The sequence below is a fragment of the Xenopus tropicalis genome, chromosome 1, assembly GCF_000004195.4.
Source record: "Xenopus tropicalis strain Nigerian chromosome 1, UCB_Xtro_10.0, whole genome shotgun sequence".
Classification (NCBI taxonomy): domain Eukaryota; kingdom Metazoa; phylum Chordata; class Amphibia; order Anura; family Pipidae; genus Xenopus; species Xenopus tropicalis.
This window is the reverse complement of record NC_030677.2, coordinates 175,675,617-175,697,777: the sequence shown is the minus strand read 5'-3', so window position 1 is coordinate 175,697,777 and position 22,161 is coordinate 175,675,617. Positions and strand designations below refer to the sequence as shown.

General features: G+C 38.1%; 1 protein-coding gene across 1 annotated transcript in view; it reads right to left on the bottom strand.

Annotated features, from left to right (window-relative positions):
• Positions 1 to 4,654: 4,654 nt before the first annotated feature.
• slco4c1 (solute carrier organic anion transporter family member 4C1) overlaps positions 4,655 to 22,161 on the bottom strand; it is a 35,687-nt gene continuing 18,180 nt past the window's right edge. The window contains exons 4-13 of the mRNA XM_002933444.5: positions 17,499 to 17,595; positions 16,161 to 16,282; positions 15,548 to 15,663; positions 14,597 to 14,741; positions 13,634 to 13,829; positions 11,201 to 11,354; positions 9,394 to 9,578; positions 9,181 to 9,245; positions 8,270 to 8,407; positions 4,655 to 6,792 (exon numbers count right to left, since the gene is read on the bottom strand). Of these exons, the coding sequence (XP_002933490.4) occupies positions 6,674 to 6,792; positions 8,270 to 8,407; positions 9,181 to 9,245; positions 9,394 to 9,578; positions 11,201 to 11,354; positions 13,634 to 13,829; positions 14,597 to 14,741; positions 15,548 to 15,663; positions 16,161 to 16,282; positions 17,499 to 17,595 (1,337 nt within the window). The 3' untranslated portion in view covers positions 4,655 to 6,673. The remainder of the gene's footprint in view (positions 6,793 to 8,269; positions 8,408 to 9,180; positions 9,246 to 9,393; positions 9,579 to 11,200; positions 11,355 to 13,633; positions 13,830 to 14,596; positions 14,742 to 15,547; positions 15,664 to 16,160; positions 16,283 to 17,498; positions 17,596 to 22,161) is intronic.

Below are 22,161 nucleotides of genomic sequence, written 5' to 3'. Positions count from 1 at the left end.
TTTGCAGAGTTAAATTAGAAAACTGGGCAAGTGGAAAATGAGGTTAAATGAGGTTATGCACTTTGGTAGAAATAATATAAATGCAAGTTCTACACTAAATGGCAATGTGTTGGGGGTATCCTTAATTGAGAAGGATATGGGGATTTTTTGGATCACAACCTGTGTAACTCTAGGCAGTGTCATGAAATGGCTACTAAAGCAAATAAAGTACTGTCTTATATTAAAAAGGCATTAACTAGAGGGATGGAAAAATAATTTTCATAGGTCTTTGATATGGCCTCACCTTGAGTATGCAATGCAGTTTTGGGCTTCCGTCCTAGGTTGTCAAGGTTGTCTTCTCTAGAGAAAATGCGTTTGTGGGGGGCATGATTACTCTGTACAAGTACATAAAATGACATTACAGACAGAAAGCAGGGGATCTTTTTCCCATTGAAAAGATTAGCGCACCAGAGGCACCTGTTTAGATTAAAGGAACAGAACTTTCATTTGAAGGGGGTTCTTCACGGTGAGGGCAGTGAGGTTGGGGAATGTCCTTCCTAGTGATTACTGGGGTAATTTGGAGGGGTTGAACTTAATAGCCTTTGTGTTTTTTCAACCAAAATTAACTATGTAACTACATTTAGGACCCTAAGCCACAAGACCTGTTTAATTAATGTACTGTATAATAATTTTAAAAAATAATTCACAGTGGACAATTCTAAATATTTTTTAGAAGAGAAAATACTTACTGAAGAAAGTAAGTAGCAAGAGGATATAAGTACTTAATACCTGATATCTCTGATCACATTACAGGTATCGGACCCCTTATCCGGAAACCCGTTATCCAGAAAGCTCCGAATTACGGAAAGCCCGTCTCCCATAGACTCCATTATAAGCAAATAATTCAGAATTTTAAAACTGATTTTCTTTTTTTTATGTAGAAATAAAACAGTACCTTGTAATTGATTCCAACTAAGATATAAATAATCCTTATTGGATGCAAAACTATCCTATTGGGTTTAATTAATGTTTTATTAATTTTTTAGTAGACTTAAGGTATGGAGATCCAAATTACGGAAAGACCCCTTATCCGGAATACCCTTGGTCCCGAGCATTCTGGATAATGGGTCCTATACCTGTACTATAATAACACATAAGTTAAAAACATTGTGTTTTTATGTGCTTAATAAAGCTTTTTTTACATATTGTGCAAAAAAACATAGACATGCAAAATGCAGTTTCATTTACCCAGTTCAGGTTCAGGAATTTAATTGTCAGGTTTCAGGAATTTAATTGTCATGTCAAAAAGGAGAAAAAAAAGATGAAAACAAATGCCAACATCAAAGCCATTTCATGTTTGTGAGGAAGCTATGGTACCTGCTCCAAGGGAGTGCATTGCTCACATAAACTGAACATGATTAGGGAAGGCTTACAAACCATCTAGGAGTTTCAGCCTGAGAGATAAATTCACTGAATGCAGTCACACAAAAGCAATGGTAATGCATTTGCCACAGGAGCCATGTTAAGGCATTTGTGTTACAAACATGTAGGCAATCTGTAATATGTAAAGCTTCTGAGAAACCAAATCATAGAGGCATTTGCAATGAGCAGCTTAGAAAGCTTGAGCAAATCCTGTAATGGGCTGCTAGGCCTGACAGGTACGAGGAACCAGCAGCTGCTGAACATTTTTTACAGTTGACATAACCTGTTAATGGTAGCCCTGCGCTGCTTTGCTTTTGAAATGTCATTCACAGAACAACACAAGGAAAGCAGAACTCCTTGCTGCAATCTACAATCAGTGCTTTAACTATGCAATGGGTAGTGATGAGCGAAAAATTCACCAAATGTGCTGAAGTCAATGTGCGACAATTTCTTCCGCGTGACAATTTTTCTTTATGGCAAAAAAATGTTTTCTTACGTGCATGACTTTTTTTTTCTCCCTGCGAATGCATTAAAGTCAATGCCCATTTTTTCTCACTCCTACAGCGCCACTTTTTAGACGGCAACAAATTTTTTATGCACAATTTTTTCTTACGTGTGACAATTTTTTTCTTACGCATGCAACTTTTTAAGCGCTCAACTTTTTTTCTCACTCCATATACATTAAAGTCACTGGGTGTTTTTTTATTGGCAAAATTGTTGATGCAGTTTGGCCCCCCCTACTGCCTATGACTATTTGCAATTAAGGGGCATATTTATCAAAGTGTTAAATAAGAGCTCACCACATTGTATATTGTATTACTATTTCTACACAGTTATTCTAATTCTGCATTTGTTGTTTACAGCAGTTATATAATTAATAGTCATAATTATGCTTTCCCCCTAAATGTCTATCCTTATTGTAAAGGCACAGCAATGAAGTCATGCATTTCATAGCCTACATAGTAGTTATATAGTTGCAATGTACTTAGGCAAATATATTGTTTTAGAGAGGTAATTTTACCAAAGTAAAATTTTCAACTTCACCCCAGGACAGTTTAGCTCAATTTCCTTAATAAAAACTGCACGTGCAACCCCTGCGGCATTACTTACACCTCTCAATATTATGTTGCTTAGTTGGCCCACGGTTAGAGGAGGCACTTAAGTAAAGGAGACTTAAAACTAAACACAGTTATACAGATTGTGGTGATTCTCCTACAATGGAACAGCCCAGTCACTCCTTCTCAGTGGACCCAAGCCTGAACTTACAACTACTATTCTGCCATGCTGGTGTGTGTTTGTATTAGTATACATTGCCATAGATAAATGATGAGCAGAGCAATTTTAAGCTGTCAAGGAGGTCACTTCTTAATGCATGACCCCTCTTTAGATTTCTGCATGACACCCATGTGTGACTCAATCCCATGACCCCAGTATGGATGGCTCCAGGGTCCAATTAACCCTCAGCTCAGTACCTGAACACCCCACGGTTTGGGGAGAGGTGACCCCTCAGTCACCAGTTTGCCAATTTTTGATCGGTCAAGCAAATTCATTTCTTAACCAATCAAGTTGGTGACATGCAAGTAAACTGATTTTCTGCTCTTCAAGCATGGGTGGGAGGGCAGGTTGGAAAGCATTACTGTTGTATCACTAGACTGATGATAGAATAATAGATATTATATTAAACAGGACCCTTAACTATATTTAGTGCAAAAATAACTGCTTTTAGTCTGTTAAAGTACATAAAAAGCTTGTTTAATACATTATAGAAATAAATGGTGGAAAATATCTGGAAAAAAACATAGACATTCAAGACCATCTTAAGCCGTTAGTGGTTTCATCCAGCATGCTCCTGAAAAAAAGACAGCACTGACATCTAGTGGAAGAGAATGGTGGGAACACAATTAAGAAAGTGAAAACCTTTCATTTATTTTGAAAACAAATCTAACTACTAACGGGGGCACCCACACATTTTATATGTGTAGCATAAAGAGGCGTAACAAAATGTGAAATTCAGTAGGAGCGTTGATTCGAGCTGTATTAATTATGTTATGTTTGAAGATAACATTGTAAAGATCTGTTACTGCCGCAGATGTGTGTATGTAGTAAAGTGAGAAATATAAGTATAGAAATTTTCACCAATAAATGTATCCTCCCATTGTGTAATATAATGTGAAGATAAAGGTCAGGCTCCTAATTAGGGAATGTATAAAAGGTGCCACTGAATAAGCTGCATACCATATATCCAATAATATCACATGAATATATATTATAATAACAATTAAGCACAAACAGAGCCATGAATGAATGTTTAATGGCCAGTATGAAAACCACTGCGGGGAAAATCATTAATGACAGAAAAAATCATGTTTTTTTTGACTAAGAGTGAGATGCTTTAACAAACCTGAGCATTATTCTTTGCAAATGTGTAGGAAGTTCATTAAACTGTCTGTGCTGAACATTTTTGTCTAGAAAAAAACAAATTACAAATTTGCCCTCATCTCCCAGTTAAGTTCTAAGTGGGGATGTAACAGTCAACTTCCCTTACTGTGGAAAGTGTAACCCATCACCTGTGTAAGGAATGTTTTCCCATTGGCACAGGGTTGGTGTGGGGGCAGTACCTAGGCATAAAAGATGATGGAGGTATTTTTTTCTCCTTGGAATCCTTTCAAATGAGGGGGTGGATGTGCTGAAAAACCTGAAACAGAAGGCTCTCATAAAGGAGAAAACTGCACTCGAAGGAAGGCCCTGTGAATGAGGACCTTTTAGACAGGGTGAGCTGGAAAGAGCAGTTGTGTGTTCCAGTGAGTAGTAGAGAGGAGTAGTTCTCCAAGCAACAACCACCAGACTGTAGGGATTCTAGTGCTTAGAACCCCAGGAAGTATGTGAATTGCTTTGAGGCAATACTGAAAGTTCCTGGAATGCAAAAAATCAAAACGAGGGAGGAGGGCATCGACTTGGCCGCCTCAGGGTGGCACCGAGCTGTGAGATGGAACACAAACACCTGGCAGTGTAATATATGTATATACAAAATACCATATATAAAATACAAACACTTTATTGTTTGTTTTCCTTGAGAAAGGTCACAAAATGTGAAACATTGGGATTTAAATAAAACCTTTTTTGATTTTTTGCCTGTTGAGTCCAATGCTTTCTATCTTTATCACTATTTGTATTTGCACCCAGGCAACTGTTTTATTATATATTTATTATATTTAAGTGCTCCGCATAAAAAAAAACACATAAGACATGTAAGCAGAATTAAATACAACTTTATTATAAAAGATTTTTTTTTTACATCTTAATATACAATATTTACATCACTGCTTTACTTTTCTCCCCAGGGGTTATTCATTTTTGTTTGTCAGATCAGAAGTTGGAAAGCGTATGAAATACGTACGCAATTACTGTATATTCTGGCATCAATATTTCTGCTTTACATGGGGCTTTAAGTTTTTAGTTTTTGGGGTGAGGGGTTATAAAAAAAAGTCAAGAATCACCTAAATAATTATTTAAATTCCAGAGGGGTTACTGTAAGATGCCATAGACAGTCTGGACCTTATCCCATCCCTGAATTCCTCTGTAGGGAACACTCTCTTAATTTCTTCAAAAAGAAACTAAAAGATCCTGCTTTCTGGTCCAATCTGGGCACTTTATGGCCAATGCCCAAACCTTTGTGCACTTTTTGTGACTGTGTGTGCTCCAATTTGTGCCTGTATGTTATCCACCCACTTGTATGGATTGTATGCATGTAAGTGTGTGTTTCCTTGTAGCACAATATAAATAAAGTTATACATATATCTGAAATATATTTACCTTTGCCACATTAGAGAGGCAGACATTAGGGAGGGAGCTTTAACAGATTGATACTTTAAAAAAGTATTGTAGGGAAGAGGGACCTTGGGCATTATATCACTTAAGATGTAAGATGTATAAAAGATAATAAATGAGCTGGTTGTTCTGTTGGCTGAAGGATCTTTTGCAGGAATGGGCTGCACCTCAATGATGATGGTGCAGGATGACTAGAAGGTTGGAGAAGAGTTTTAACTAGACAAACCATTAAAAATCATAGAAAAAAGAATGAGCTGTGAAGTTATGGAATTCTCCACAAAATTGGTTGTATTGGCAGATACATTAGATTGTTTCAGAAAAGCTCTTTAGCAAATAAGACAATAAAAGGTCACTGACAGTTAGTATAAAGTTGGTCCAGGTACTGGTCTCGTTGCCCTTTTGGAATTAAGAATGTTTTTTCACTTCACAAGCAATTATGGGACAAGTAGCTTTGCCTCTTACTGTTATTCTCACTGCTAAATCAGGTCACTATATTTACCCAAGTAGTTTGCCCCTCCATATCTTTTAACTTGGCTAAATCCATCTGTACTGAAGCTCACTAATTACCAATAACTTGCATGTATGGGTCAAAATAATCACCTTCCTCAATCAATACAAGATCAGAGATTATTGGGATATTGTTCCAGCTGAGTCATTTGGTTGGCTAAGAACAACATAGCTTCACGGATTTGGTCAGCTAAATGTATAAGACATAAGTGTATGCATTATGATAACAGCATTAAAGGAATAACAGTTGCACTGGGATTTTTTTGGAATTGGGACGGATCTTTTCAGAGTAATAATAAAAAAAAACACACCCTAAGGGGCATAGGAATGAACAAAACATGGGTGAGTTTTTATACATTTAGCTCTAAACTCACATTTTTATAAATGTGTCCCTAAGGGGCAAATCTAACTTTTCTCATTTTTTATTTTTTAAAAATACGAATAAACTAATTTCCATGAATGTCTGACATTTACTAAAAAGTCTGAACCGAAAAAGTATGTGTGGGAAAAAGTCACAGAAAAGTCGCAAATCCATGACTTTTTCAAACTGTCACACAAAAGAAACTGATAAAAATTCAAAAACCTCTAAAGTTTCAAAGCAAAGAAGGATCCTCGAGGGAAGGGACGTCTGCCATTGACTTCTACATGATCTCGCTGGTGAATTGTTGTATTTGAATTTTAGCAGTATTATCTAAAAAAAAACCCTTTTTTTTGGTGACTTTTCGTGTTAAAAAATCCGAATCAGAAAAAAATTCTGACCATTAGTAAATGGCCCCCTTAGTGTTGTGCTACATTTATCTGTTACAAAAATTCACAATTATTTAATTACTCTTTTATCTTGACCTTGTTTCTTTTTCCAGAACTCCGGTATAACTTATTAACTCTGTTTTACTTGGTATATCCATGACTACTTGACTTTTTTGGCTTGCAGTTTATTTTACAATTCACAATGATTCTCAAGGGAGTCTTCCAAAGTTTCTGTACCCTTTGATGGAGGTTTGTAAACGCAGAATGCAATAGAAAGAAATGCAATAGTCAGCACTTTGCAAGCTGCACCTAGAATATGAGAAGGAACACAATCAGTTTCTCTGTGCATTCCTAATGAAAAAATATAAAGTTTGGCACAAAAGCAAATGTATCCAGTCTTCCCCCAACCTACTACAGGCCAGATATCCTGAAGCCGGAAGGCCATCTCCAATAGACTCCATTTTAATAAAGGTGTACCTTGTACCCTGATGGATACTAAGCTGTATGATTCCATATTGTGGCAAAACAATCCCAATTGGGCTTATTTTATGTTTAAATAATCTTTTAGTGGAATTAAGGTATGGTGATTCAAATTATGGAAAGATCCCTTTCTGGAAAACCACAGGTCCTAAACATTCTGGATAATAGGTCCCATACCTGTACTTATAGCAGTTCTTGAATGTGACAACTTGGCACTTATCATGGCCTTTGTATTGTTATTGTTCTAATTGTATAACTTTTTAGTTCATTACTCAATCTAATCATCAGTGAAATCTAGAACTTTAACCACATGCAAAGCATGGCAGACCTCATATCCTCGAGCCCTGAAAAGCTATATTGGGGGACCCAATGATATTATGTATACAGAGCTCAGGGACTCTGTTTACTATCTATGTGGTATATCTGCATCTAGCAAACTATTTATTTGTTCTACTGCTAAGTAGCATCAATTAAATTCCTCCAGTTGAGTTGTAATTTAGTTTCCTTACTTGCCACTAGGTTCAGGGAGGAGCACTTGAAAGGAGAGTAAACTCAATAAACTTGAGAAAACAAATAAAAGGTGCACCTTCAAAGTCAAAGTGAAGATTCGACTTTAATCATAACAAGAGCATAAAAACATCAAAGCACAAGGCATGGGGGGGAAATGGGAACATATGATGATGCATCAATAACCTGATCTTTGTTTCAGGATAAGACATTATCCCTCATATGTAATAAAAGGCACTACGTTTGCACAGGAGCAGTAACACATGGCAACCGGTAAAATGTTTGCTAAAAAGATGTCCAGTAAATGCTACCTGCTAATTGGTTACTATGGTTTACTATTCCTGGACAAACTAAGGGGCACATTTACTAATCCACGAACGTCCGAAAAGCGTCCAAATGCATTTTTTTCATAATGATCGGTATTTTGTGACTTTTTCGTGAATTGTCGCGAATTTTTCGAGCGCTGCATACGAAAAAGTCGCGACAATTCGCGAAAGTCGTAATGGCTATGCAAAAGTCGCGACAATTCACGAAAGTCATAATGGCTATGAAAAAGTTGCGACAATTCACGAAAGTCATAATGGCTATGAAAAAGTCGCAACAATTCGCGCAAGTCGTAACGGCTACAAAAAAGTTGTGACGGTGACGAAAAAATCGCAACAAATACGAAAAAGTCGCAAAATGTTCGTTTCCAATCCGTTTTTTTCCCATTCGGGATTCGGATTCGTGGATTAGTAAATCAGCCCCTTAGTGTGTCTTATTACATGACCCCATATAATATTTAAACATAATTACTTACTGATGAATACTAGATTCAATGACATTTCTGAGTTTTTGTAAGTCCAGCATGCTCCTTCTACTCCACACTCATTTATATTCCATAAAATACAACTACTGTCTATTACGACCCCAAACACAATTGGTCCAGGGATAGAACCTAAAAAATACAAATGTTAAAATATGGCAGAGGGAGTAATATTTGTGCTCATGGTGAATTGTTATAACAAACGTTAATAATCCTGTCAATTGTAACTTTGTTTTAACAATAATGAATGTTCAGGCATCCAAACACCTTCTCCATACATGTTTTAAACAAGTGCCCAGTAAATGCTATTGATTGGTTGCTAAAGGGGACTAGACCTGGTCTAATAGTGAGCTGGCTTCTGCTTCAGTCAGAATTTAAAGTGCAGAGAATATAAATATTCATACATATTCTGCTTTCGATGGTACAAATAAAAACAGTATACAATTTTTAATTACATGTATATCTGAACATTGCTTAGAACAATATCTTTCATTATACAGAAACCAGTTTTAGGAGGATATTCCCTTTAACACAAATTACATTCAAATCTTTTAACACCTGCCAATATTTTTTTTTAAAAAGTTTTTCATTTTCATGTGTCTTATGGGACATTAAAAGACAAGAAAATCCTTCCCTCTGCTACTATGCCCAACTTCCACAGTGTAGGTGAAATTAGAATAGATGATATTGCATAAGTATATGGTCAGCCAGCATGCTCCAAAAGCAACCAGAGCAAATATGGTCTAAGGGCAGTGACACACGGCAAAATTCTAGAAAATACTGTGCCATAATACTGGGAACTGTCTAAAAACACTCAAATCGCATTATCACTCACAAATGTATACAAAGGCACTGTGTGTCATCACCCTAACACAGTGGGAACAATTAGCAGTATAAATAGTTACCTAATAGTCGGATTAGGGACCACTGCACCCCAAGGGCAAATGATCTTTGTTTGTCTGGCACACACCTAAAAGAAAGACAAGGAAAAAAATAGTTTATTTCCTTGGTTTTATCATTATATAGCTTTTTATATTGTGTTTATGCTATATACATTACATTAATCAATACAAATAACTGGAGTTTAAAGAAAACAAACCCCCTCCTGCTTTTCTTACCTTAAAATTGCCATAGTGATTGGCGTTGCTGTCATAAAAGTTGCGACAACCACAAAAAAGAAAAACACCATAAATGTTATCAGGTTATTACATTTTGCTTCACATTTTCCTTGTTCAGCTTGTGATGTAACATTTACTCCAAATTCTCCTGTGTGGCTTGCAATGCACGAACAATTACCGTATATCTGTGCAAAAAGAAATAGGTCTCAAATATGTTACTGGATTACAGGTAAATGTGGGTAATTGTGACTGGGCTGCCGACTGGTGAATATTACAGTGCTATATTACGGTGCTATAATTTAACATATAAGGGCTCATTTACAGTGCCCACAAACATCTACTGGGGGACTTTACTTGAAATCAAGTGTGGCCTGCATAATAAGCCCTTGTTACACATATTTGAGCCACTGTGGTAGTTTATTAAATTCCATAATAGGTGGTCTAATTGCACCCATACCAGGCTTGAAATCAAAAAAATCCCTGGAAATATCCAGTATAGGGTATCCAAGGGCTTAAGCAAGTCTGTTAGTCGAATTCAGGCAAAAGATTGTGGCAGGTAACCAGCGTAGTCAGGAACTGATAGCTAAAGCCAAATAGTAATTAATATGTGCCAAGGAACCTCACAGTGAAAGACCTATATTTGGCAATTAAACCCAGGCCTTCTGTAAGTCACGTGATGGCACTTCCCTATGCGTCGCACCACGGTGACCATAGGCGGGCCAAGCTGACCGGGCGCCCTAGGCTACCCAGTTGGGCACTTCCCCCCCCCCCAAAGCACAAGCGAGGGGGGGGAGAGGTGCATGGGGGGTGCGATCCAAACGGTCATTTTCTCCACCGCTAATGACAAGCAGCGGGGGCAATGACAGAGGAAGAGGACTAGGGGTAGGCAGGAGAGGCTCCTGCCTGGCGCCCCCCAATCGTTGCGCCCTAGGCAGCTGCCTACCCCTAGTTCCGGCCCTGACGGTGACTTTGCAGGCATGGTCACCACCATCTTGGGCTAGAAGAGGAGTGCTCCGAACTGGAGCACTCCTGACACTTTTCTTTGTTTAGATAATGAAATATGTCCCTATAACAACTTTCTGTTGTGTCCCTGTTTAACACAGTGATGCTCTTAAAGCTGCATATGCCATTGTGCTGTATCCCCAAACATGACATGTTACTGGGCCAGAAAATGTGCCCGTACTTATCAGATTCCAAGCAACAAAGCTGCTGTATCTCTGAGGAAGGGAATGTGTTCCCGAAAGTTTGGTCAACTGTAAAGTGTCTTTAGCACTTTGTAATAAAATTTAGATCACTCCGTTTGCTGCAATAATACAGGTATTGGCTGTCTAATCTGTTCTTGAGCATTCTAATGGCCTGTGGCTGGGCCAGAACTGATACCTTCACCCATATATATATAGTTCTGTTTTCATTCATTCTTGTTGTTTAGTACAGCTGCTGTATTTTGGACCACCATCAGGGTCGTACTCTAGTCAGAAGCACCATGACAAAAGGGGTGCCAAGAAATATGAAGATCTGCATAGGGGTTTCAAAGAGGTTGCAGCTTGTGAGGAGTGGGCAGGGATTGTGCAAGCCATGGCTTTGGCATAATGGGTAGTGGCCACTACACATTATAGACATAGCAGTGTGCAAGGCATTTTTTACATGGTGCCCCATACTACTTGTTGGCAAGGCCCACTGCCCAGATAACTGGGGGGCTAATAAATTTAGCCAGCTGTGGGGGGCATAAGGGCAACAGCTGTTGGACCTGGCTGTATTATCACGTTCAGGTGAAAATACTTGGAATTTTTTTTTGTATTTAAATTACCTTTCCTTTATCATTGTATTCCACAGACGTACACCCAGCATAGCAGCTAGAGAAATACTGCACTCCATCCGATCCACAAACTGGGTCATAGAAAAATCGAGCACAGCTACAGTTGCTGTTACATGGGGCATCTAATTCTCCAATCTTTCCAGTCCTATGAGCAATAGAAAAGGGAGACCAATATTACAGGATATACTGTATACCTGTTCTCTAGTTTAAGACTGTTAGAAAAATAAAATATGCAATGGCATAATTTTATAACAGCTTCAAGAAAAAAATTGTGAAATCATTGGTTTAACCATTATCTATTACTGAAAATTAAATATTAATAGAATGTCACAAAAAATACAATTTTGCAATGTAACAGGCTTCATTAGATAGTTAGTATACAGGTATAGGATCTAATATCCCTAAAGCTTGGGACCTGCAGTTTTCTGGATAAGGGATCTTTCCATAATTTGAATCTCCTGTGAAAACATTTGTTTTCACAAATTAGATTTCAAGCGCTAAAAATCATGGATTATACTATTTAATTAAAAAAGGCCAAAATGCTAAATGCCCATAACCTGTACTGCACATTTTCATTGTACATAGCACATTTTTTTGACAACTCTTGATGATAGCCTTTCTTTATAGATACGTTTTAATAAATATGATGTGCACTGGTACAAACTATAAAGCACTTTCTCTCCACATGCAGATGAGGAGCTATGGGTTTGCATACCCTATATTAAGTACTGTACTGTTTTTGTACTGTGTTTTCCATTATTTCATATTCCAAAGATTAAATGGCAGAGACCTTAATCTTGTCACCAATCACTATGTAAATGTAGCCAGTTTATACTGAAGTACAGGCTTCCAGGCTCATGCTGTATTACAGCTCTCAGCATGCCCTGACCAATGGCAACAGCTTGGGCATCTCTGGTTGAAGTTCAACAAATGACCCCTTCAGCTGCAGGCACTTTTAAAACTGACTTTAAGAGGGGCCTGGATGAGTTCTTGATCAATCAGAATATCCAAGGCTATTGTGATACTAATATCTACAGTTAGTACTAGTGGTTGTATTTATAGTTTATGTATGTGAGTGTTTAGATTGGTAGGTGTGGGTTAAGTGTGCTGGGTTTACTTGGATGGGTTGAACTTGATGGACACAGGTCTTTTTTCAACCCTATGTAACTATGTAACTATGTAACTATTAAATGCCTGCATATTTTTAATGTGAAAATCCTGTAAGAGTAGAGTGGTTGTCAGATCATGGTTTGATAACTGTACACCTATAAAATATACAGGTAAAGCATACTGCATAACTAATTGGCAATAATTCCAGATATATACTGTACACTACGGGGTCCATTCATGAAACCACAATTTTTTATTTTTTTTTTGAGAAAAAATCGTATTCTAATTTATAGAACTTTTCACAATGTCCTGGATAATATTGTTAAAATTCCACAACTTTTTTGTAGTTTTCGTTAACCTCCACAAAAAAGTCATATTTTTGACAAAGACTACGGCCATTTCAAAATTCATTTAAGCTTTGGTATTGTGAATATCTTTTGGCCAGGTTGGATCTGTAGAGTGCCATTGAGTCCTATGGAAGGCTTCCAAAATCATACATTGAAGGTTTCAAAGGCAGAAAGGTTTTCGCATCGTTTACGAATGTTCAGATCCGAAAATTTCATGACTTTCGAGACGCAACCACAATATTTTCATACAACCAAGAAAATAAATTTTGTGACATTTTCGAACACCAGAAATTATTGTGGGTACTCAGAATTTTTTCCAGTTGTGATTTTAAACACCCAAAAGTCGTGGTTTAATGAATGGGCCCCTATAACTCTTGGGGGCAGATTTATCAAAATGTGAGTTTAGAGCTTCATATATAAAAATTCACACATGTTCTATTCAATCCTATGGGATTTTTAGAAGTGGATTTATCAAATTGCGGGTTCTTACTTTCACCCATTGATAAATACATTTCTAAAAATCCAAAAGGAATGAATAGAATGTGGGTGAGTTTTTATGTATTAAGCACTAAACTCACATTTTGATAAATTTGCCCCTAGGGGGCACATTTATGAACGCTATTTGGATTAAGGAACCATGTAAGAGTTTGGGAACTCTTGCATGGTTTTGGGATACAAATGCGCAAGCCTGAAGGCTCAAGCATTCATAAATGTGCCCCTAGGTGTACTAATTACTAAACAGCCATACGCTTTATATTTTAAGGGTGCCCAGTTTGATCAAGAAACCCTGTAAATACATGGCCCTTTAACATGACCAGACCTTCCATATAATAAAACTATGAAGTTGCTGGTTGCAGGGTTGCACAGAAAATAATGAATCCAGGGCTGTGCATTATATTTTATTAAAGTAGTGGTCTGGTCATCTGTATATTTTTATTCCTTTAGGATATCAGTTTTAGTCTCTTACCCATTATACTGCACAGATACACCTGCGAATGGATCATTACCACATCTTGCAAAAATAAAAACGGATGCCAGCGCCAGTGAGATGACGGTTATTATAATTGAGAACTTAATTATATTTTTGCAATCAAATTTACATTTGGAGACAATTACGCCTCCTAACACTTGTCCAATTGCCGCTGCTGGTATTAGGACACCACCTGGAAATACAGGAACAAATGTGATTCAATCAAATTCGGACACTTCTTCGTACCACTATATTTTAACATAGCATGTCAGTTGGCAGGTTTTAAAGCAGAGATTATCATTCTACCATTTTCTAGACAATGATGGACAACAACCCTCTGTATGCCAGGGAGGGTTATTGGGTTGATAATCTCTGTATTAAAATATCACTATTACTGTGTTTATACCATACATATATGTTGTACAGATAAATATTCACTTTAACCAGAGAATCTCCAGCCCCAGTTGGTAGCTTACTGACCTGTGATTGGGACAAAATCATGACCTGTCTGACCAACATCTGGCTAATCCTATCAGGCAAGTTTATAAATACCAGGTGATGACCACATCAGATAAAAAACCAGCCAAAAAAGCCAACAGATTTGCTCATTTGGTGACCTGGCCAAACAAGCAGAACTACTTGCGTATGGCCAGTTTTAAGCTCATCCTCAGCTAAGTATTTGTATTATTTATTTTCCTAGATGTTTACTTTTGGAGTCAGTTCTTAAACTAATATTACTTTTTTTATGTTCAATTATTTTTATTTTACCATGGCAACATAATTTTTAGTACTTTTGTGTATTATGAACTACACAACAATCTAACTGGAGACAGATGTGGAAAACCAAACAATACAACACTTGACTTGCTCTTTGAATACCTGTTCCTTATTTTAAGCAGACTGCCTTTATATAAATATACATCAAACGTTTTCAACTAAAGATGAAAAAACAACACTTACCTCCTAAGATAGCTGAAAAACTTGAGGTCAATGAAAACTGGTTTTCAATGAATTTAGGAAGGAATGCTGCAAAGGCGGTTGTGATAAATGCATCAAAGCAGCTTGCAAATGTTAAGGAGATAAGAACTGGGTTTTTCACCAGGAGCTAGTAAAGGTAAAGGCATTAATTATTATCTTTATTTTGATATATTTCTACTAATTAAATGCATATAAAAAGAAGAATATTTCAGGCACAATAAGACCCTGTTCTGTAGAGGTTACAGCAGGCAGGTTGGGTAGGGTAGTTTGGCTAATATTGACCATGCTAACCAATTGTCTGGCAATTGTGACAGACCATCCTGAATACTCTGTCCAAGCTCAAAATTATACCCTTCTTTATAGCATAAGCATGGGGTATACGCAGGAGAAAAAAAGAGGATATGGTCATCATCAAAAAGAAACAGAAAATGCTACCTGTCAATCCTTTTATATATGCTTAGGAAAATAACACACAGTTCAGCCAACCATTTCACTGTGAGACCCCACATTCCAAAGAAATTTAAAATCTACAGGTTTGGCCCACTGGCAATTCAGTTTCAGTGTGTGACTGTAAGATCCCTGGAGCTTAATTATCTGACCATAGTACACCTCGAAACTTTAGACCATGCATTCTTTTCACATCACATTAATGTTGTTCATTAGTCAGGTTCTCAGTGTGCCTGCCACCTTATTGTTATACCCTTGAATTCTGCTCAGCATGGTACACATGTTTATGTACTGTAGCAAAAGACCCCTCTCTTCAACATGTTGAATAGTACTGAGAAGATATAATGCAGGTCCTACAAATACATTTATGGAGTATTTTGCTTTATGGAGTCTTTTGCTGGAGGGGAGCATAAACAACATTTGACCACCCCACCCACACTTGGACCTCCCTTGCTTAATATACAACATTATTTGTTGCAGACTTACCAGAAGTGCCAAAGGGAAATCTTTAAAACTTTTACCAAGATTTTTGCTTTCCACAATACTTTCACTTCCATTGTTATGAGCTTGGGAAATTCTTTCAGACTGCATTTTTTCTGTACCTGTAAAGTATAGAAATAATGTCTGTGGTACTAATATATTTGACTTGAGGGCTTTTGCAATACTGATTGATTGGTAAATATCAAAATCGAGATTTTTCATTAATAAAAATGCCCCACGGTCTGCAAGGCAGAGATGGCATTGCAGAAACTGGCTTATTGTGTACAATGCAACAGCGAATCTCTATGGGCCTGGGACATCAGAAGTTACTCTTTACAAAAACAGAAAGCCTTATTATTACCTTCATCAAAAGAATACAATGAAATCCTAATTTCAAAATGCTAAATATGGCTTAAACGTTTATGTGAGATAACTAATTAAGCTTTGGTAACAATTATCCCTATATACATTCTAACTATTCTATGATGAAGAGAATTATACTCGCTAGAACCCCATATTTACAATACACAGCCCTCGACTGCACCCTATACAACTGTTATTCATATTTTAACATTTTAAAGTACTTTATTGTACTGATCCACAAATATGAAATACATACCAGGCAGATGTTTTGGGAAACAAGAGAAAGGTGCAATCAGTAGCCAAGTCACTAGGCCACAAATTAAAAATCCAATCCACCATGCCCCAAGCCAACGTGGGTCAGTTTCAGTAATATTTACGCTTGAAATAAAATAAGATTCATTGAGTAAGTTTGACATATTTGATTCAAATTTATTTTCCAACAAAATCCTATTGTCTGGATTTAACATTAAATTGTGTTTCGGTATGAAATATATCTATAGTAATAAGTCAAATCAACTGGACTTGCTGTGTCTTTCTTGAAGACAATTCGCCAGTCTAAACTGGCTTTCTCAATTCAGAATGACTTGTACAATGTTCCTGGAATAAATACCCAGGAATGTTGCTCCAATCAGCATAATCTGTTTATCATAAGCAGCATGGGATCAGAGATCTCATGAAGGGGAGGTGTTAACTGTATTTACATGATTGGAGTTTTGAACTTTCCAGGGAGAGGTACCAAAACAACATTGCACTCCACGTACAGGCACCTCTCCCTGGAAAGTTTAATAACACCTCAAAGCTCCAATCATGCAAATACAGTTAACAACCTACCATTATGAAATCTCTGATCCCATGCTGGTTATAATAAATAGATTATGCTGATTGGAGCAACATTCCTGGGTATTTATTCCAGGAAGATTGTACAAGTCATTCTAAATTGAGAAAGTCAGTTGGATGGCTGGCAAATTGTCTTAAAAAAAAACACAGTAAGTGCAGTTGACTTGCTGTCGCCAAAAAATGTGCGGCAAATGCGTTTCCATTGATTTTTCGCAGATTTGCTCATCACTACTATAGATATACCATGGCCTGAATAAATGAGAATATTCACAAACAGTATTAAATATATATATATATTTTATACTCACTCCATATACCATATATGTATATCTATGTATATCTTATATACATTCCGATTGACCAGTTCACTATTGGGTAACAGTAAATAGGATTTTTCCACTTTATTTATACAGATAAAAAGTTTAAACATTATAAATTTATTTGCATAAATGCTTCAGTTAAGTAAATAATTTCTTTCTGTTATCACCCAACATGTAAGACTACCCCAAATGCTTAATTATTACATTTTAAAAATATGCTTGCTACTTTGTTTATTGTTATGGAAGAGAATATTACTTAGCTTTATTTAAACATATGTACTTGCCTAACTCTGTTCACTCTGTTGTCCTTACTATCCTAATTTCTTAACCATTCCACAACAAATTTACTTCTGCTGTATATTATATGTCCATTTTTTAAATATTAGCATTTATGTAAAAAGAAAATGTGAATAAATGTCAAATTTGTTACAACTTACCTTTGTCCTTTATCAATATCTATGTATATGTTTAAGAGCTGTCCTCCTACTAAGTATCCAATAGCGGGGCCCACTACAGACATGCCATAGGCTATTCCTGAAAAATAAGCATTTTATATTTATTTTTGCCCCTTATTATTATAGCAGCCAAAATGCCGTATTTGTTTCAGTGCAGACAATAATTGCCTGGTTTGGTAAAACCCATAGGTGATTAACATAGTGGATTACAGATACAGACTGTTGTTAGGGCTACAGTGCTAGAAATGAAACTGGAAATGAATGTTTAACTGCTCAAAAACAGGTTAAAACTTCAAGTCGGGAAAGTGTTGATTGACCAGAAAAACAAAACTGCTAGGAATTATCTGAATAATCTGAATTTGCTAATCTGAATTTGCTAAATCTGCCATATAGTTCTTTGTTCTCTGTAAATAAGGTTGTAAGCAAAAGATGGGGGGTGTATTTTTAATATATATTGTACCATTTCTCTGTAGAGATGTAAAATAGTTAACATTTTTGTTCTCTCTAACAGGAAGTTACATAAGTATAGTACTTGGAAATCAAATGGCAATTAAATGGAAGAACCAGAAAGGTAAGGGTGTACACTTTTAATTGCCGCTTATATTAAAAGGGGTGGTTTACACTTAAAGGAGAAGGAAAGTCATTATGGCATTTTACTGCCAATAGATTTGCCACATTAGTGTCACCTAGAACACTATATTTATTCTTCAGAAACCATTACTATACTTGAGTAAACAGTTTTAGAAGCTTTCTCCATTTGCTTAAGATAGCAGCTGCCATTTTAAGTAGCTTCCTGCCTGCAGTCTAGCCATTATAAATGAGATCACACATTCCTAAGGGAGGGAGTTCTTAGCATTCTGGTGGGAGGGGGAGCGAGAGAGGGGAGAGAGGAGAGAACTGTGCAGACTCTGGCCCGGGAATTAAGGATGTTTCTGAGAGAGGAAGTCAGACACTGAAACATCATGTTTACAAAAAAAGAGACAAGAAATCCTGTGTTTCTTTTGATAGGGGACTCTGTGCAGCATTACTGTAAGGCCTTTCTGATAAAGCTTACTTAGTTTTTACCTTTCCTTCTCCTTTGAGCTTAATTTTAGTATGCTATAGCATGTCCTATTCCTTTTGAAATTGGTCTTCATTATTTTTTTTACAGTTTTTTAATTATTTGCCTTTCACTTCTACATCTTTCCAGCTTTCAAATGGGGGACACTGACCCCATAGTCAAAAAACGATTGGTCTGTGAGCTTACAACGTTATTGTTATTATTACTTTATATTCCTTATCTTTCTATTTTGGCTCTTTTATATTCATATTCCAGTCTCCCATTCAATCCACTGCCTGGTTGCTAAAGTAAACAAGATGCTAGTAACCAGATAGCTTCTGAAATCCCAAACTGGAGAGCTTCTGAACAAAAAGCTAAAAAAATTGAAAGACCACAAAAAATAAAAATGAAAACCAATTGAAAATTATCTCAGAATATCAATGCCTATTTCAAACTAAAAGTTAATTTAAACCAATTTTGTATAACTGAAGCAATTCAGTGGTTAGTAGTGTACTATAAAACAGAACAATTTTTTTGTATTTTGTACCATATAGAATACAACAGCATGTGCTTCGGTCTTCTGAGCATTTTTTTTTTCTTAAATAAGTAATGTGGAAGAGGACCCTATGTCAGACCACCTTAGTAAACTGGCAACATTAGGGTTAAGTAAAGGTTTGGACAAAAGATAATATATTGTGCTAATATTAATGGTGCCCATTATTTACCTATGTGAGGTCTCTTTTTAAGTTTATTACATCAGCGTCTATGTCAGGACAAGCCGGGCGCGTCACTGGAAGAACTCGTAGAGGAAGGACCTCTCCTACACCTCCCACTAAGGATCACAGCCACTGAGGATGGAACAGGACTTGAACCAAGTGGAGGAGTGGCAGGAGTGCCGGACCGGAACGTCAGAGCAAAATCGGCAGGCAAAAGCGAGGTCGGACAGGCGGGAAGTCGGTACAGGCAGCAAGTTTTCAAGATCGAGAGTCAGGCCGGGTCAGAGAGTCAAATAGGCAATCACAGGAAACAAGCTTGGCGTCTTTCACAAGGAAACGATCAAGACGCGCGCCGGCGTTAACGCGCACGCGGGCGTCACGCCGCACGCCGGCGTCAATACGTGCGCGAGCGACGGAGCGCGCGCGGCCGTCGGAACGTGCGCTGGCGATCGGACGCGCGCCTACCTTAGGCGAACGACCAGGTACCTGACAGGCCCGAATCAGTTGAGGAGCATGGACATTGGTTGAAGATTCCCAGGAATTGTCCTCAGGCGTATAGCCCTTCCACTGGACCAAATACTGCAAGCGACCTCTTCGATACCTGGAATCGAGAATAGCTTGGACTTCGAATTCTTCAACACCCTGTACTGTCACTGGCTCTGGAGGTGCCCCAATACGACCCGGAAACGGATTCTCCACCACTTTCTTTAGAAGAGAGACGTGGAACACAGGATGGATTCGAAGGTTAGTAGGCAGCTTCAATTTAAAGGTAACAGAGTTAATTTGCTCCAAGATTGGGAAGGGACCCATAAACCTTTGGCCCAACTTCTTGGAGGGACACGATAACCTGAGGTTACGAGTGGATAACCAAACGAGATCCCCCAGCTTGAATTCAGGACTCTTTCTCCGTCTCTTATCGGCATATCCCTTGTAATTCCTTTGAGCCTCCCGTAAAGTCTGCTGGAGCAACTCGAAATTATGCTTTAAGAACGAAAGTCTATCCTGAGCTGCAGGAACCGTAACCTCTGCTAGGCCTGGCAGAGTGGTAATATGAAATCCATAGTTAGCGAAAAAAGGAGTCTGTTTGGAGGAGCTATGTACCGCATTATTGTAAGAGAACTCTGCTAAGGGTAAGAGCGCCGACCAATCTTCCTGAGAATAAGAGGAAAAACATCTAATATATTGCTCTAACGTCTGATTAGTACGTTCTGTTTGCCCATTCGTCTGAGGATGAAAAGCAGAGGACAGGGCGAGCTCAATATGGAGTCCCTGACATAACGCCCTCCAGAAGCGAGACGTAAACTGCGACCCTCGATCAGACACTATCTCCCTGGGTAAGCCGTGAAGCCGAAAGACCTCTTTAATAAATACTTCTGCCGTTGTGGCTGCAGATGGTAACCCCACCAAGGGTATAAAGTGAGCCATCTTGGTAAACCCGTCAACCACTACCATGATTGTGTTAAAACCCCCCGACTTGGGCAGTTCCACAATAAAGTCCATGGAAATTCTCTCCCAGGGTTTCTCAGGAACCGGGAGAGGTTGAAGTAACCCCATTGGTCGGGAATGTGTATCCTTGAATCTGGCACATGTTTGACAGGAAGTAACATATTTCATACAATCCCTTGACATGCCGGGCCAAAAAAAATTCCTATTAGCAAGTTCTAGTGTCTTGCGAACCCCCAGGTGGCCGGAAACAGGATGATCATGGACAAATCTGAGTACCTCGAGGCGCAGGTCTTCAGGGACAAAAATTTTATTATTAGACATGAGGTAATTACCACGACGATCCATATGTGTAGGTAAATTGTCCACAGACTTGGAGGCGTTCTGGATCTTATCAAGCAAATCGGCTTGGAGAAGGAGAAAATTGGAGGCATGAAGGACAGTGCTGGCGGCAGAATCATTCTCGGGTGCAGAAAACAGACGGGACAATGCATCCGCTTTGCCATTCTTGGAACCTGGTCTAAAAGTAACGTGGAAGTTGAATCTGGAAAAGAAGAGTGCCCATCTGGCCTGACGAGGTCGGAGTCTTTTTGCTGAGCGTAAATATTCCAAGTTCTTGTGATCTGAAAAAACTAAAATAGGGTGAGACGCCCCCTCCAACAGGTGTCGCCATTCTTGGAATGCAGATTTAATCGCAAGTAGCTCTCTGTCTCCCACATCGTAATTTTGCTCAGAAGAAGATAACTTTTTAGAGAAAAATGCGATAGGATGAAGTAGGCTCTGTACATCGTTTCTTTGCGATAGCACAGCTCCGATGGCATACTCTGAGGCATCCACCTCTAGAACAAACGGCCGTGTAGGATCTGGATGTTTGAGAATGGGAGCGGAGGTAAAACGATTCTTGAGATCCAAAAAAGCCCGCTGAGCCTCAGAAGTCCAGCAGAATCTTTTTACCGAGCTGGTAAGAGCAGTGATAGGGGCGATTATCTTAGAGAAATTCTTGATGAACTTTCGGTAAAAGTTGGCGAAGCCCACAAATCTTTGTACAGCCTTACGACTGTTGGGAACGGGCCAGTCTAATACCGCAGAGACCTTGCGAGAGTCCATAGACATTCCGTCTGAGGAAATGACAAAACCTAGGAACTCTATAGAGGATCTTTCGAATTCACACTTCTCCAGTTTGGCGAAAAGTTTATGTGCTCGTAACCGAGAGAAGACTTGTCTGACGTGGTGTCGGTGTTCCTCCAAGGAAGATGAAAATATTAAGATATCATCGAGATAAATAATAACGAAAAGATCCAAAAAGTCTCTGAAAATATCATTTGCAAAGTGTTGAAACGTCGCTGGGGCGTTGCATAGCCCGAAGGGCATCACTAGGTATTCATAGTGCCCATATCGGGTGCGAAAGGCTGTTTTCCACTCATCTCCTTGTCGAATGCGGACCAAA